The 15,337-nt window shown below is 29.5% G+C and overlaps 1 protein-coding gene across 1 annotated transcript; it reads left to right on the top strand.

Moving 5' to 3' along the window:
• Nucleotides 1–9,256: 9,256 nt before the first annotated feature.
• Nucleotides 9,257–14,532, top strand: grk (gurken). Its single transcript, XM_065501054.1, has 3 exons — nucleotides 9,257–9,895; nucleotides 13,082–13,660; nucleotides 13,720–14,532. The coding sequence occupies exons 1-3, from the start codon at nucleotides 9,832–9,834 to the stop codon at nucleotides 13,920–13,922; spliced, it is 846 nt and encodes a 281-aa protein (XP_065357126.1). The 5' UTR covers nucleotides 9,257–9,831; the 3' UTR covers nucleotides 13,923–14,532.
• The last annotated feature ends 805 nt before the right edge of the window (nucleotides 14,533–15,337 follow it).

The following is a 15,337-nucleotide window of genomic DNA, read 5'->3' as shown; positions in this document are numbered from 1 at the left end:
GATATTTGCCCACAGTGGTTTCACCTCAAATGCACTAATTTATGTTTTTTATTAGTATTTATTTAAATGGCTGATATTTTAAATAAAAAATAACTTGAATTCTTTTAAGATTTTATTCTTTTCTTAATAAAAAATGCTATGCCGACTATTGGGTCACAAATTGCCGACATTAGGATCAAGGGTGCCGACTTCGGGCACAAATCGTGTTTTTAAAAAAAAACGTAAATTGCTCAAATTTAATAAAAACTGCTTGAAAAGAATTAATTGAGTCTAAAACTATACAAATTACTAAACAACAATAACCCATTTACATCCCAATACCATGTTCGCACTCATAATGGTATCACTGAAAAAAAGTTAAACTGCCGACTACTGGTGCATTCACCCTATAGTGGTATAGAAATAAAAAGAGGAAAATAAATCTGTAACTTCTAAACGGTTAGATTGGTTTGAATGAAATTTCACATGCACAATGCGTTTTCGAGTTTAAGTTCTGAACCTGGACCTCATTTGCCTACCAAGGCCGCGATCAAGGGTCCTCAAAGTAGGACACCTCGGGTATAATACATTTTTAAAATGATTTCTTCGTTTGTGTTCCGATTTCAAAAAAAATTACACACATAAAATCTTTTCATCGAGTGCTACAAAAGACCTAGTCGTAGCTATCAATTGTCTCTTATAGCTTAGGAGATATTCGCATTTGAAAATTAAATTTTCAACATTTTTACCCAACCTACTCCAGTTTTTTGATAACAGCGTATCCAAATATTTTCCGATTTTCTCCAGTTTTCCTTCATTGGACTAACAACATACGTATGTATCAAATAAGAAAAGAACTGTTTAAAAATAATGACTAGGTCCAAAGTTATATGCATTTGAATTTAAAAATTTTGAAAAGCCGTTTTTTCGCTAATTTTTTGGGAAAAACGAACTTTTTTCTTTTTAAGTTATCGCAAAAATTTTCTAAGAAGATGTATAAAGAATTTATACTTTCTGAAAGCTAAGTTATCATAAATTATTTTGAATGAAAAAAAGATTAAAAATTTTTGTTACCTAGGGGACCAGGTCCATTCAAAAACACCTATTTTTTATGTAAAATTAAACTTAAGGCCAAAAATTCTCAAATCGCATATACGATATCAAAATCTAATAACCGATTTTAGATGGCCCAATATGCTTTTAATTATTTTGTAAAGGATTCCGATAACTCTGACCCTGGTATGGATATTATAGCCAAAAAACTAAAAATTTCCATTTTTGGGATTTTTCAACACTTTTTTGAGAATTGCGGGATTGCTGATAATAAATTTCAAAATTCGTTTTTATTTTTCCATTTTAAATAGAAAATTTTACATAACTGTGAAATTTCATTAAAAACTATTCATAAATAACAATTTTATTTCAATTCGAAATTCAATAAAAAACATATTTTGTCATATTTTTCAATAAAGTATTCCATGAAATTTTAATTGTCAAATGTTATCAATATTTTTGAAAAATAGACAAATAGCTTGAACGAAATTATAATATATCGCATCATAAATTTTTTAATTCTATTCTAATTCTCCTGTAAAATTTGTGTTTTGTCGCTTACGAGAATTTGGCGCTAAGGGCTCGATGTACTTTACATTGAATGACAGCAAGTTGTTAGCTATTATAAAAAATATATTTTTCTTTATTCTTAAGAATCAAATTTTTTTAAATTTTGTCCAGCTTGATTTGAAACTGGAACCACAGTGCATCAGTACAATTTGTTTAAAGTTGCACGTTTTGTCGTAACCACTTTTTGTTTTTTTTTTGTTCGTACCTAAAAAAGCCTGTGTGCGTTTGTTTAAGTTGTGTTCATAATTGAAACGTTAAGGCGTTGCGGCTGAACTTAAAGTTTTGTCGCTACGGCCACAATTAATTAAATTAATGTTTATGGGTAGGACACAATAACACAACTGTTATTTAAAATCAATAATTTTAATGTAGCATGAAAAATACTATAAAGTTAAGTAATTAATAGAGATAAATTTCGAAAAGAAATCTATGGAATTAATTGATTAGAGATTATTTTAATAGTTTTAAAAAATTTTCGAATATAAGTTCGAAATTTCGTACATAAATTCATATTTTCGAACATAAAATTGCATTGTTACCAGGTTTATGTATGATTATTTTAACAGTTTTAAGATTTTTTCGAACATATCATCGAATTTTCGAACATAACTTTGAATTTGATTTAAAATTTTCGAACATAACTTCGAATTTTAATATTGACAGTTTTTAAAATCAGGTTTATGTATGATCTAGTGATTATTTTAACAGTTTTAAAAATTTTTCGAACATAACTTCGAATTTTCTAATTTGATTAGCAATTTTCGAACATAACTTCAAACTGTTTTACAAATTTTTCAAATATAAATTCGAATTTGATTTCAAAGTTTCGAACATAATATTGACAGTTTTAAAAAATTTTCGAATATAATTTCGAAATTTCGTACATAAATTAATATTTTCGAAGATAAAATTGTATTGTCATTATGTTTATGTATGATCTAGTGATTATTTTAACAGTTTTAAGAATTTTACAAATTTGATTACCAATTTTCGAACATAACTTCAAACAGTTTTACAAATTTTTCAAATATAACTTCGACTTTTCGAACATAACTTCGAACAGTTTTAAAAATTGTTCGAACATAACTTCGAATTTTCAAATATAACTTCGAATTTTATTTAAAATTTTTTTTTAAAAAAATCTAGAAATAAATTCATATTTTCGAATTTTGGAATTTGATTTAACATTTTTTAACATAAAAGTCGAATTTTCGAACATAAAAGTTGAATTTTCGAAATTGATATTTTAAAAAATTTTCCAAACATAACTTCAAATTTTCGTACATAAAATTCGAATTTGATTTCCAATTTTCGGACATAACTTCTAACAGTTTTAAAAATTTTTCGAACATAAAAGTCGAATTTTATTTCAAATATTCGAACATAACTTTGAATTTTCAAATATGATATCCAATTTTTGAACATAACTTCGAACAGTTTTAAAAATTTATCGAACATAACTTCGAATTTTTCAATTTGATTTAAAATTTTCAAACATAAAAGTCGAATTTTAGAATTTGATTTCCAATTTACGATCATAACTTCTAATTTTTGAATTTAATTTCGAATTTTCTAACATAACTTTGAATAGTTTTACAAATTTTTCGAACATAACTTGGAATTTTAGAAGTTTTGAATATAAATTCCAATTTTCTAATTTGATTTCCAATTTTCGAACATAAAAATCGATTTTTTAAATTTTATTTCCAATTTTCGAACATAACTTCGAACAGTTTTAAAAATTTTTCGAGCATTAATTCGAATTTTCTAATCTGATTACCAATTTTCGAACATAACTTCCTATTTTCGAATTTGATTTTAAATTTTTGAATATAACCTATAATTTTCGAACATAATTTAGAATTTTCTAATAGTTTTCCATATTTTTCGAACATAACTTCGAATTTTCGAATTTGCTTTAAAATGTTCAAAAATAAATGTCAAATTAGATTTCCAATTTTCCAACATAAAAGTTGAATTTTCGAAAAATTTTAAAATTCTCGATCATAAAATTCGAATTTGCTTTTCAATTTTCGAACAGTTTTTTTTTAAATAAGAGTTTTAAAAATTGCAAATTTGAAATGAAAATAATATAAAAAAACTCATAACAGATGCTTATAATCCCACTTCTTGACGCTATCGCTGCTACTCTGTTTCAATAACTTTTAACTTCAGTTCCTCTTCACTAAAAGTGAATATGAATTGTTGGTTGTAATGTTAGGTTGTGTGTTTGTTTGTTTGTTCACATAATTTGAACTTTACATATGAGCTTTAGTTATTGTTGTTGTTGTTGCTGCTAAAAGCATCCATCATTTACTTCATACAATGTTTGTCATTCGGTGTAGATTTGTATAAATTGTATGTTTGTTGTTGCTGGTATTGATGATGTTGTTTTGTTGCTTGTGGTTTTGTTGTTGCTGTTTATTAGATGTGTTTTTGTCTTTCACTTTTTTTTTTGTACATCTACTCTCTATTTGTCATTTGGCTACTTTTTGTTGCTGTGTTTGTGCTCTTTTGGGTCGATAAAAGTTCTGTTTTGTTTTTATTTTGTTTCTTCTTGATTTGTTTTGGTTTTTTTGTTTTTCTTTTGCATTTTGCACAAAGTTTTCATGTTTGCTTTTGATTCCTGTTATTTACCGACTGATGTGTTCATGCATTTACTTTATTTCGTTTTTTTTGGTTTGTCTTTTATTTGTTTTTGTTTAACTCACACAATCTGTTTAATGTTGTTGTTTGTGTTTACAGTGAATGTTCTTTTTTCGGATTCTCTTTAAAATGTTTGCTTTTGCTTTTTATTGTTGTTGTTTGAAAGCTAAATATACTAAAAAGTCAAACATTTTCTGTACATTTGTTTTTATTTTAGTAGAATGCACTAAAATAGTCTGTCGTTGTAATTATTTGAAGAGGCAGGTTCGAATCAAACTTGTTTGAAGAGTGAATGTTGGGAATGACTAGAACAGGGAAAGGCAAAACATGGGCGCCGCGTTTTTCATTTACTCTTCTCTTACGTACGTGTGCACACGCATTGTAGAGAAATAAACAACTTTTAATCAGTCTAGCTTGAGAACTCAAACAAGCAGGTTGTGTATCGTTTTTTATCGCACAATTTAAGAATCAGCGTTGCCAGTGAAAAAAAATATGTCCCAACATTTAAAGATGTATGATGAACAATATGAGATTTTACATTTTTAATTGGGGAAAAGCGACGAAAGTTTACTGGCAACACCGATTCGTGGTGAGAGCGGAGAGAGTGTATAACTAATACAATCGTAAAATGCAATAGTATAGGTTGCCTTTCCCTGGACTAGAAGAACATACAAAATATGACCAATTGGAAAAATTTAGAATAAGAATTGTAAAATAAATATGTAGGTTTAATCAAGCATTGTTAGCTATGAAATTTTCTCATCAGCATCATCCCAAATAGTTTTTAACAGATATTGCAACATGTGGCCGAGCGTTGTCATGATGGAATATTACTGTTTCACATGTGGCCGTATATTCTGGTTGTTTTTCGGCTAATGTTCGCCTCAAACGAATCTGATGATGGTCAGGTCAGATTTCAGCTGCTCATAATAGATAGGACACTTTTGCTCCCACCAAATACAAATAATTACCAAAGTGCTATGGATATTTGCCTTTTGTGTCGATTCGGCTGGTTGGCCGGGCTTCACATTCGATCTCTTACGCTTCGGGTTGTCGTAATGGCTCCCTCTTTCATCACAAGTAATGACTTTTTGCAAAAAATCATTTCGGACCAGTAAGGTCTCTCGGCTTCGATTCGTATGGTAACCAATTTCCCTGGGTTTAAATGAATCCTGCTGCTCGCAAGCATTTTGAAATTGCTGCTTGAGTAGCTCTCAAAGATTTAAGTATAAAACGACTTTCAAAAAAGCCTAAGAAGCCTATAAAAAGCCTACGATTGAAGATAAAATGGTCTTTAATTAAAGCTAAAATTGAAGTATAAAAAGACCTAAGATTGAAGCTAAAATGGAAGTATGAAAAGATCTACAATTGAAGCTTAAATTGAAATATAAAAAGACCTACGATTGAAGCTAAAATTTAAGTATAAAAAGACCTACGATTGAAGCTAAAATTGAAGTATAAAAAGACCTACTATTGAAGCCAACATTGAAGTATGAAAAGACCTACGATTGAAGCTAAAATTGTAGTGTAAAAAGACCTACGACTGAAGCTAAAATTGAAGTACATATAAAAATACCTACAATTGAAGCTAAAATGGAAGTATAAAAAGACCTATGATTGAAGCTAAAATTGTAGTATAAAAAGACCTACGACTGAAGCTAAAATGGAAGTATAAAAAGACCTACGATTGAAGCTAAAATTGATTTATAAAAAGACCTACGATTGAAGCTAAAATGGAAGTATGAAAAGACCTACAATTGAAGTATAAAAATACCTACGATTGAAGCTAAAATTAAATTATAAACAGACCTACGATTGAAAATAAATTGAAGTATAAAAAGAGCTACGATTGAAAATAAATTGAGGTATAAAAAGAGCTACGATTGAAGCTAAATTTAAGTATAAAAAGACCTACGATTGAAGCTAAAATTTAAGTATAAAAACACCTACAATTGAAGCTTAATTTGAAGTATAAAAAGACCTACGATTGAAGCTAAAATGGAAGTATGAAAAGACCTACAATTGAAGCTTAAATTGAAGTATAAAAAGACCTACAATTGAAGCTAAAATGGAAGTATAAAAAGACCTACGATTGAAGCTAAAATAGAAGCATGAAAAGACCTACAATTGAAGCTAAAATTGAAGTATAAAAAGACCTACGATTGAAGCTAAAATTGAAGTATAAAAAGACCTACAATTGAAGCCAAAATTTTAGTATAAAAAGACCTACGATTCAAGCTAAAATGGAAACATGAAAAGACCTACAATTGAAGCTAAAATTGAAGTATAAAAAGACCTACGACTGAAGCCAAAATTGAAGCATAAAAAGAAGCTGAAATTGAAGTATAAAAAGACCTACAATTGAAGCTCAAATTGAAGTATAAAAAGACCTACGATTGAAGCTAAAATTGAAGTGAAAAAAGACCTACGATTCAAGCTAAAATGGAAACATGAAAAGACCTACAATTTAAGCTAAAATTGAAGTATAAAAAGACCTACGACTGAAGCCAAAATTGAAGTATAAAAAGAAGCTGAAATTGAAGTATAAAAAGACCTACAATTGAAGCTAAAATTGAAGTATAAAAAAACCTACAATTGAAGCTAAAATTGAAGTATAAAACGACCTACAATTGAAGCCAAAATTTTAGTATAAAAAGACCTACGACTGAAGCCAAAATTGAAGTATAAAAAGAAGCTGAAATTGAAGTATAAAAAGACCTACAATTGAAGCTAAAATTGAAGTATAAAAAGACCTACAATTGAAGCTAAAATTGAAGTATAAAAAGACCTACAATTGAAGCTAAAATTGAAGTATAAAAAGACCTACAATTGAAGCCAAAATTTTAGTATAAAAAGACCTACGATTCAAGCTAAAATGGAAACATGAAAAGACCTACAATTGAAGCTAAAATTGAAGTATAAAAAGACCTACAATTGAAGCCAAAATTTTAGTATAAAAAGACCTACGATTAAAGCTAAAATGGAAACATGAAAAGACCTACAATTGAAGCTAAAATTGAAGTATAAAAAGACCTACGACTGAAGCCAAAATTGAAGTATAAAAAGAAGCTGAAATTGAAGTATAAAAAGACCTACAATTGAAGCTAAAATTGAAGTATAAAAAGACCTACGACTGAAGCCAAAATTGAAGTATAAAAAGAAGCTAAAATTGAAGTATAAAAAGACCTACGACTGAAGCCAAAATTGAAGTATAAAAAGAAGCTGAAATTGAAGTATAAAAAGACCTACAATTGAAGCTAAAATTGAAGTATAAAAAGACCTACGACTGAAGCCAAAATTGAAGTATAAAAAGAAGCTAAAATTGAAGTATAAAAAGACCTACGACTGAAGCCAAAATTGAAGTATAAAAAGAAGCTGAAATTGAAGTATAAAAAGACCTACAATTGAAGCTAAAATTGAAGTATAAAAAGACCTACGACTGAAGCCAAAATTGAAGTATAAAAAGAAGCTAAAATTGAAGTATAAAAAGACCTACGATTGAAGCTAAAATTGAAGTATAAAAAGACCTACAATTGAAGCCAAAATTTTAGTATAAAAAGACCTACGATTCAAGCTAAAATGGAAACATGAAAAGACCTACAATTGAAGCTAAAATTGAAGTATAAAAAGACCTATGACTGAAGCCAAAATTGAAGTATAAAAAGAAGCTGAAATTGAAGTATAAAAAGACCTACAATTGAAGCTCAAATTGAAGTATAAAAAGACCTACGATTGAAGCTAAATTTTAAATGAAAAAAGACCTACAATTGAAGCTGAAATTGAAACATAAAAAGACCTACGATTGAAGGCCTACATTTCCGCGATTCATACATTTTTATACCTTTCAAGATTAAGCCTTGTCCATCTGTCAGTCTGTCTGTCCATCAGTCAGTGGAAATCAATTTTCTGAAGACCCCAGATATCTTCGAGTTCCAAGTCTTCAATAATTCTGTCAGACATGATTTCGAGAAGTTTCCTATTTAAAATCAGCAAAATCGGTCTACAAATGGCTGAGATATAAGGAAAAAACCAGGACAACCTCGTTTTTTGACTATTTTTGACTTATATCTAGATTACTAAGTCATTAATATAGACAATATGGATATCTAATGATAGATATTTCAAAGACCTTTGCAACGACGTAGATAAGACCATAGTAAGTTGGTCCTATAATGGTTCAAAATCGGAAAAATATTTTTTAACCCCAATTTTTTTTTCACAAAAAAAAATTTAAAATTCAGAAAATAAAATTTTTTAAAATTTAAAAAAAAATCGAAAAAAATTTTTTTACGAAAAATAATTTTTTTTACCTAAAAATATTTAAAATTTGTATTTTGAATTATAATTTGGTGAAGTGTATAAAAGATTCGGCACAGCCGTATATAGCTCTCTTAATTGTTTTTAATAATTTCTATTCCCCAGTATCTTGAGCACTTTCATTAGATTCTTAAATTTTGTTTGCCTACCAAAAAATACAACTGTGCACAATTAAAGAAAAAATGTATATTTTCTTTATAATTTCCTATATCTTCTGCTTAATTAAGAATAAATAAATTTCAAACAATTACAAGTCATTTGTATAGAGTCCTCTCTATAGTAAAATAATTTTACTCAATTAATTAATATTTGTTTAGTTTTTAAAATAAAGAGCGAAAAACATGTAAATTTCAATATTTAAAACAAAATGTCAAAGAGTTTAATAGGTTTTACAACTTTCTTACAAAATTACAACAATTTATTCTATATAGATTTGTAGTGGTTTTTTATAAAACTAATTGAGTAAAATAATGTGAATGATCATTTCTTTTAATCTCTCTCTCTCCCTCTCTACTTTTCCATAGTAGAGAAAAACTACGATAAATTATAAAAAAAAAAAAATTATTTGAAAAAAATTTGTCATCCATCTCCTGATGTTTTCTTTATTTTTGGCAACTTGAACGTACGTACATGCTGCTGCTCACAATGAATGCCTTTTTGTAATTCAGTTTTCTAGTCTCACATCGTACGATCATTGATAAAGTTCTATAAATCTCAAGCGATCTTTTAGCGCTACGCGTCGTTTTCATTTCACGTCTATTTTTGAACGCATTAAAATTTTTATATATTTTTTTTTCTCCGTCTGCTACTTTCCATTTCTAATGGTGAAACAAAAACTTGCGGGTCATTAAAAATAAAACTAAAAACAAAACAAAAATGTTTTAACGAAAAAAAACATTTGCCTTTTTAAATTAAAAAGAAAATGTAATAAAAATTCAAATTTCGGTAGAGTTCTTGAAAGCAAAAAAGTTCATATTCTAAACTTGACAAAGATGTGCGGCATTATTTAAAAACTTACATTAAAACATTTTTCATAAAAAACTATAAAACAAATCACTATAATGTTTATAGTAATAACTCCACGTGCTTATCAAACCCTAATTTTGGAATAACCTCGCCTAATTAAACAAATTTTTAAAATAATTTACAAAAAAAAATATAAAAAATTGATTTTCATTGCTACTACGGCGTTTCCTGGCGAACGCTGCCAGTGGTGATCATTATCATTACGGAATTGTTAAATATAGTAACAAACAAAAAAACACGATGCAAATTTCCAAAAATTTGCTAAGAGTAATTTTCATGCTGTCAACAATTGTCGCAGTTACAGGTGAATGAAATGAATATTTATAAATTAAACGCCTTTTTGAAGATCTCTAAAGATCAATGAATAAAATATTTGCTTTTTTCTAAGGTCTGTAAAGATCAATGAATAGAGAGATGGTTTTGAATGGCACACAAAGAATGTCACTATGACAGTTAGTTTAAAATAAATGTCAATGAAAAAGTGATATAGAAAATAGAGAGAGAGAGAGAGAGAGAGAAAGAAGAAGATATAATAAAAGAAAAATCAAATGCAAATAGACGCAAAATATATAGACAGTGCAATTTTTAAAATATTTTAAATATATAATAATAATGATTTGAAATTTAATATAAATAAACATTTTGTAATTGTAATGTTTTAGTGCAGTATATATCAATGAACAAACTATTCTATTGATTTTTATAGATCACTAAAGATCAATGAAAAAGAAATGTTATTTTGTTTGGGGAACAAAGAATGTCACAATGACATTTAGTGTCTAAAAAAAATGTCAATAGAAATGCGAAATAGAAAAGAGAGGAAGTGAGAGAAGAAGTGAAATATCAAATACAGAGATAAAGAGACAAAATATATGGAGAGAAATTATAAGAAACTTTTTATTAATTTTTAAATAATGCAATTTTGTATTACTGGCAAATAAATTTAAATAAATTTCAGTGTATACTTTTGATATAACAAAAAAATTATTGGAATATAGTTGCCAAAAGAAAATGTTGTTTATTACAAATGCAAATGATCTCTAATTGAGCTTATTCTCTCAAAACTATAGAGATATTAAGATTTTACAGAATTCTTCTAACAAAGAATAGATTTTCATATATACAAACGACTTCTCATCGTAAATAAAACTGATTACAACAAATTGGTTTTTCATATGTTCAAGTGTAGTTCAGTTCTAGTTAAGGTTCTTGTTTAGGTTCAGGTTCTAGTTCATGTTTAGGTCCTAGTTAAGTTCTAGTTCAGATTCTTGTTTAGGTCCTAGTTCAGATTCTAGTTCAGTTCTAGTTCAGTTCTAGTTCAGTTCTAGTTCAGTTCTAGTTCAGTTCTAGTTCAGTTCTAGTTCAGTTCTAGTTCAGTTCTAGTTCAGTTCTAGTTCAGTTCTAGTTCAGTTCTAGTTCAGTTCTAGTTCAGTTCTAGTTCAGTTCTAGTTCAGTTCTAGTTCAGTTCTAGTTCAGTTCTAGTTCAGTTCTAGTTCAGTTCTAGTTCAGTTCTAGTTCAGTTCTAGTTCAGTTCTAGTTCAGTTCTAGTTCAGTTCTAGTTCAGTTCTAGTTCAGTTCTAGTTCAGTTCTAGTTCAGTTCTAGTTCAGTTCTAGTTCAGTTCTAGTTCAGTTCTAGTTCAGTTCTAGTTCAGTTCTAGTTCAGTTCTAGTTCAGTTCTAGTTCAGTTCTAGTTCAGTTCTAGTTCAGTTCTAGTTCAGTTCTAGTTCAGTTCTAGTTCAGTTCTAGTTCAGTTCTAGTTCAGTTCTAGTTCAGTTCTAGTTCAGTTCTAGTTCAGTTCTAGTTCAGTTCTAGTTCAGTTCTAGTTCAGTTCTAGTTCAGTTCTAGTTCAGTTCTAGTTCAGTTCTAGTTCAGTTCTAGTTCAGTTCTAGTTCAGTTCTAGTTCAGTTCTAGTTCAGTTCTAGTTCAGTTCTAGTTCAGTTCTAGTTCAGTTCTAGTTCAGTTCTAGTTCAGTTCTAGTTCAGTTCTAGTTCAGTTCTAGTTCAGTTCTAGTTCAGTTCTAGTTCAGTTCTAGTTCAGTTCTAGTTCAGTTCTAGTTCAGTTCTAGTTCAGTTCTAGTTCAGTTCTAGTTCAGTTCTAGTTCAGTTCTAGTTCAGTTCTAGTTCAGTTCTAGTTCAGTTCTAGTTCAGTTCTAGTTCAGTTCTAGTTCAGTTCTAGTTCAGTTCTAGTTCAGTTCTAGTTCAGTTCTAGTTCAGTTCTAGTTCAGTTCTAGTTCAGTTCTAGTTCAGTTCTAGTTCAGTTCTAGTTCAGTTCTAGTTCAGTTCTAGTTCAGTTCTAGTTCAGTTCTAGTTCAGTTCTAGTTCAGTTCTAGTTCAGTTCTAGTTCAGTTCTAGTTCAGTTCTAGTTCAGTTCTAGTTCAGTTCTAGTTCAGTTCTAGTTCAGTTCTAGTTCAGTTCTAGTTCAGTTCTAGTTCAGTTCTAGTTCAGTTCTAGTTCAGTTCTAGTTCAGTTCTAGTTCAGTTCTAGTTCAGTTCTAGTTCAGTTCTAGTTCAGTTCTAGTTCAGTTCTAGTTCAGTTCTAGTTCAGTTCTAGTTCAGTTCTAGTTCAGTTCTAGTTCAGTTCTAGTTCAGTTCTAGTTCAGTTCTAGTTCAGTTCTAGTTCAGTTCTAGTTCAGTTCTAGTTCAGTTCTAGTTCAGTTCTAGTTCAGTTCTAGTTCAGTTCTAGTTCAGTTCTAGTTCAGTTCTAGTTCAGTTCTAGTTCAGTTCTAGTTCAGTTCTAGTTCAGTTCTAGTTCAGTTCTAGTTCAGTTCTAGTTCAGTTCTAGTTCTAGTTCAGTTCTAGTTCTAGTTCAGTTCTAGTTCTAGTTCTAGTTCAGTTCTAGTTCTAGTTCAGTTCTAGTTCTAGTTCAGTTCTAGTTCTAGTTCAGTTCTAGTTCAGTTCTAGTTCAGTTCTAGTTCAGTTCTAGTTCAGTTCTAGTTCAGTTCTAGTTCAGTTCTAGTTCAGTTCTAGTTCAGTTCTAGTTCAGTTCTAGTTCAGGTTCTAGTTCGGGTTCTAGTTCAGGTTCTAGTTCAGGTTCTAGTTCAGGTTCTAGTTCAGGTTCTTTTTCAGGTTCTAGTTCAGGTTCTAGTTCAGGTTCTAGTTCAGGTTCTAGTTCAGGTTCTAGTTCAGGTTCTAGTTCAGGTTCTAGTTCAGGTTCTAGTTCAGGTTCTAGTTCAGGTTCTAGTTCAGGTTCTAGTTCAGGTTCTAGTTCAGGTTCTAGTTCAGGTTCTAGTTCAGGTTCTAGTTCAGGTTCTAGTTCAGGTTCTAGTTCAGGTTCTAGTTCAGGTTCTAGTTCAGGTTCTAGTTCAGGTTCTAGTTCAGGTTCTAGTTCAGGTTCTAGTTCAGGTTCAGGTTCTAGTTCAGTTCTAGTTCAGTTCTTAACTTTTTGATCAAAAATGTAAGTGATCACAAATTGATCTTATTTTCTGTAAAAATAAACTTGAATTTACTTAGTTCTGTTATTTAATTCTCTCTTTCTATCTTCTTTTCCTCCAGATTGTTGTTCTAGCCGAATCTTATTCCTAAAAGAGCAAACCTTTAACATAATACAACAGCACAAAATGCAACAATATCAACAATATAATGGCCATCAACCAACAAATGAGAAATACGAACAACATGTCCATGGCGGTCATATGGGCAGCGAACAGATCAACAACAACAAACATCATACCAACATCAATACCGATGATGAAACGGCCTCCGAAGATCAGACAGCAGAAGCTTCTGGCAAAGACAGGCCACCACCACAAGAAAAAGGTGGTGGTGGGGGTGATGGAGCAGATGCTTTAGAGCCTTTTGGGGATTTTGGCAAGCAAATCAGTGATTTATTGCTGACCGATATAGCCAAACAAACGAAAAAACCTAATGAAAATCCCGGCTATCAACTGATCGATATCTATCAGAGTATAATGGACAATGTATTATCGTTTGCCTGTACGGGTCAGTTTCTTACGGATTTCTGTTTAAATGGTGGCCGCTGCTTTCGGGTGCCCATGGGCAATCAGAGTCTCTTTTCGTGTGAATGTGCCGATGGTTATGTGGGTGAGCGCTGTGAATCGAAAAGTGTTAATGGTGGGTTTAAAGATCGCTATTTATAATTCATCAATTTAATTTTTTGTTTTTATTTTTAGGAGTTTTTGTGCCCTCTTCAGCGTTGGACAATCGTAAACCGAAAATTTTAACGGCTCGCATTGTTTTCTCCTTTCCCATGCTGATTTTCTTAACGGTTATTTATCTATTCTTTGGCATGGTTATTGTTTTTAAATGCCAGCCTCCGTTTCGCGCGAAATATACGCCTCAGTCGCGTAGAGCAGCCGGTTTGCTCTTTACTTAAATTTCTTTATTAAAGTCACATTCGCTTAATTAAGATTTTGAAAGGACTCGGGTAACATGAGACAAGTGCAATTTTTTTTTCTACTACACTGCTTCTAATTCTTTAAATTTTGTCGGTTTTTGTTAGATTTTTCTTGAAAAAAAAGAAAAGCTTTTCCTGTTACAAACCTTACAAAAGCCTCGGGTTTGTAGTTAATGGAATTCTTTAATTTAACTTTAAATTTAATTTACATTTAGAAAAGTAATATTGCTTAATTACTTTAAAATAATTTCAAACTGCGCGCAGTTTTTTTGCTTGAATTATTCAATTTATTTATGTAAATTTTTATAAATCTTTGCTCTTCAAGTAGTTTCCATGGAAAGTAGTTAGTTTTCTCGTAATAATATTAATCCATTAAACCATTAATTTCTTTATATTTTGTTAAAGTTTAAAGCGCGCTTTTTCTTTAAATTTATTTAAATTTAATTTAAACAATTACTGTACGTGGCTGCGTATAATTTTGTTTAATATTTTTCTATTTCACTGAGGCGCTTTCAGTTGTTTCATTTCATACTTTATATTTCCCAAAATAAATATTTATTTATTTTTTGTTTTTGCAACTTTTCAGTTGCCCCTTTATATTCCTTTATTTATATGTAGTATTCGATTTATATACAATTTTTGATATTGATTTATTTATATTTTGTTTTTTTTTTGCTTTGTATATAAATTTTGTATAGTTTTCTTTTTTATATAAATAATAAAATGACGTATTAAATATTTGAAATTTATGGTGGTTTTTTCTTTCCAATTTGAAGTAAATGTACGAAACATGTGTAGTGCGAAGGACCATGTACAATGTGAGTGTCATACAATATAAAGCTTGCAACAGGTTGGGGTTGCATGTCATACCAAAAAACTGTATGAGCATGATATGTCAAATGATTTTATTAAAAAACAAATGATTTTCTTTAAAATATCTTAAAATTGTTTTCTATTTTTTAAAAAAATTTTCTTTAATTTTTTTTTTAATTTTCTTAATATTCAAGAAGAAAATATAAAAAAAAATCTTTTTTGTGAAAAAAATTTCCGGGTAAAATATATTTTTCCCGATTTTGAGCCATTGTAGGCCCGACTTACTATGACCTTATAAACGTATAGTCATCAGCTTAAAAGTGGTGTAACCCAAAACCTACGAATGCAGCTCAAATTTAAGTATGTACGAAAGTATAATAACCTACACCAAGTAAGGAGTGAGATCGAAAAATTCTTAACACACGTTTTTCATTACATTTTTTAACCCAAGTATTATTTGAATTTTTTTTTGATCAAGTTACCTTTGAAAAACATGTCAGTTATTATGTGTAATGTCAATTATATTAATTTTTTTGTTAATCTGATTAAAATGAGTGACCAGAAAAAAGTGCGTACTGAAA

Source organism: Calliphora vicina, chromosome 2 (genome assembly GCF_958450345.1).
Source record: "Calliphora vicina chromosome 2, idCalVici1.1, whole genome shotgun sequence".
In the NCBI taxonomy this organism is placed as follows: Eukaryota; Metazoa; Arthropoda; class Insecta; order Diptera; family Calliphoridae; genus Calliphora; species Calliphora vicina.
The sequence above is the reverse complement of the archived record's forward strand: the minus strand, read 5'-3'. Positions and strand labels throughout refer to the sequence as shown.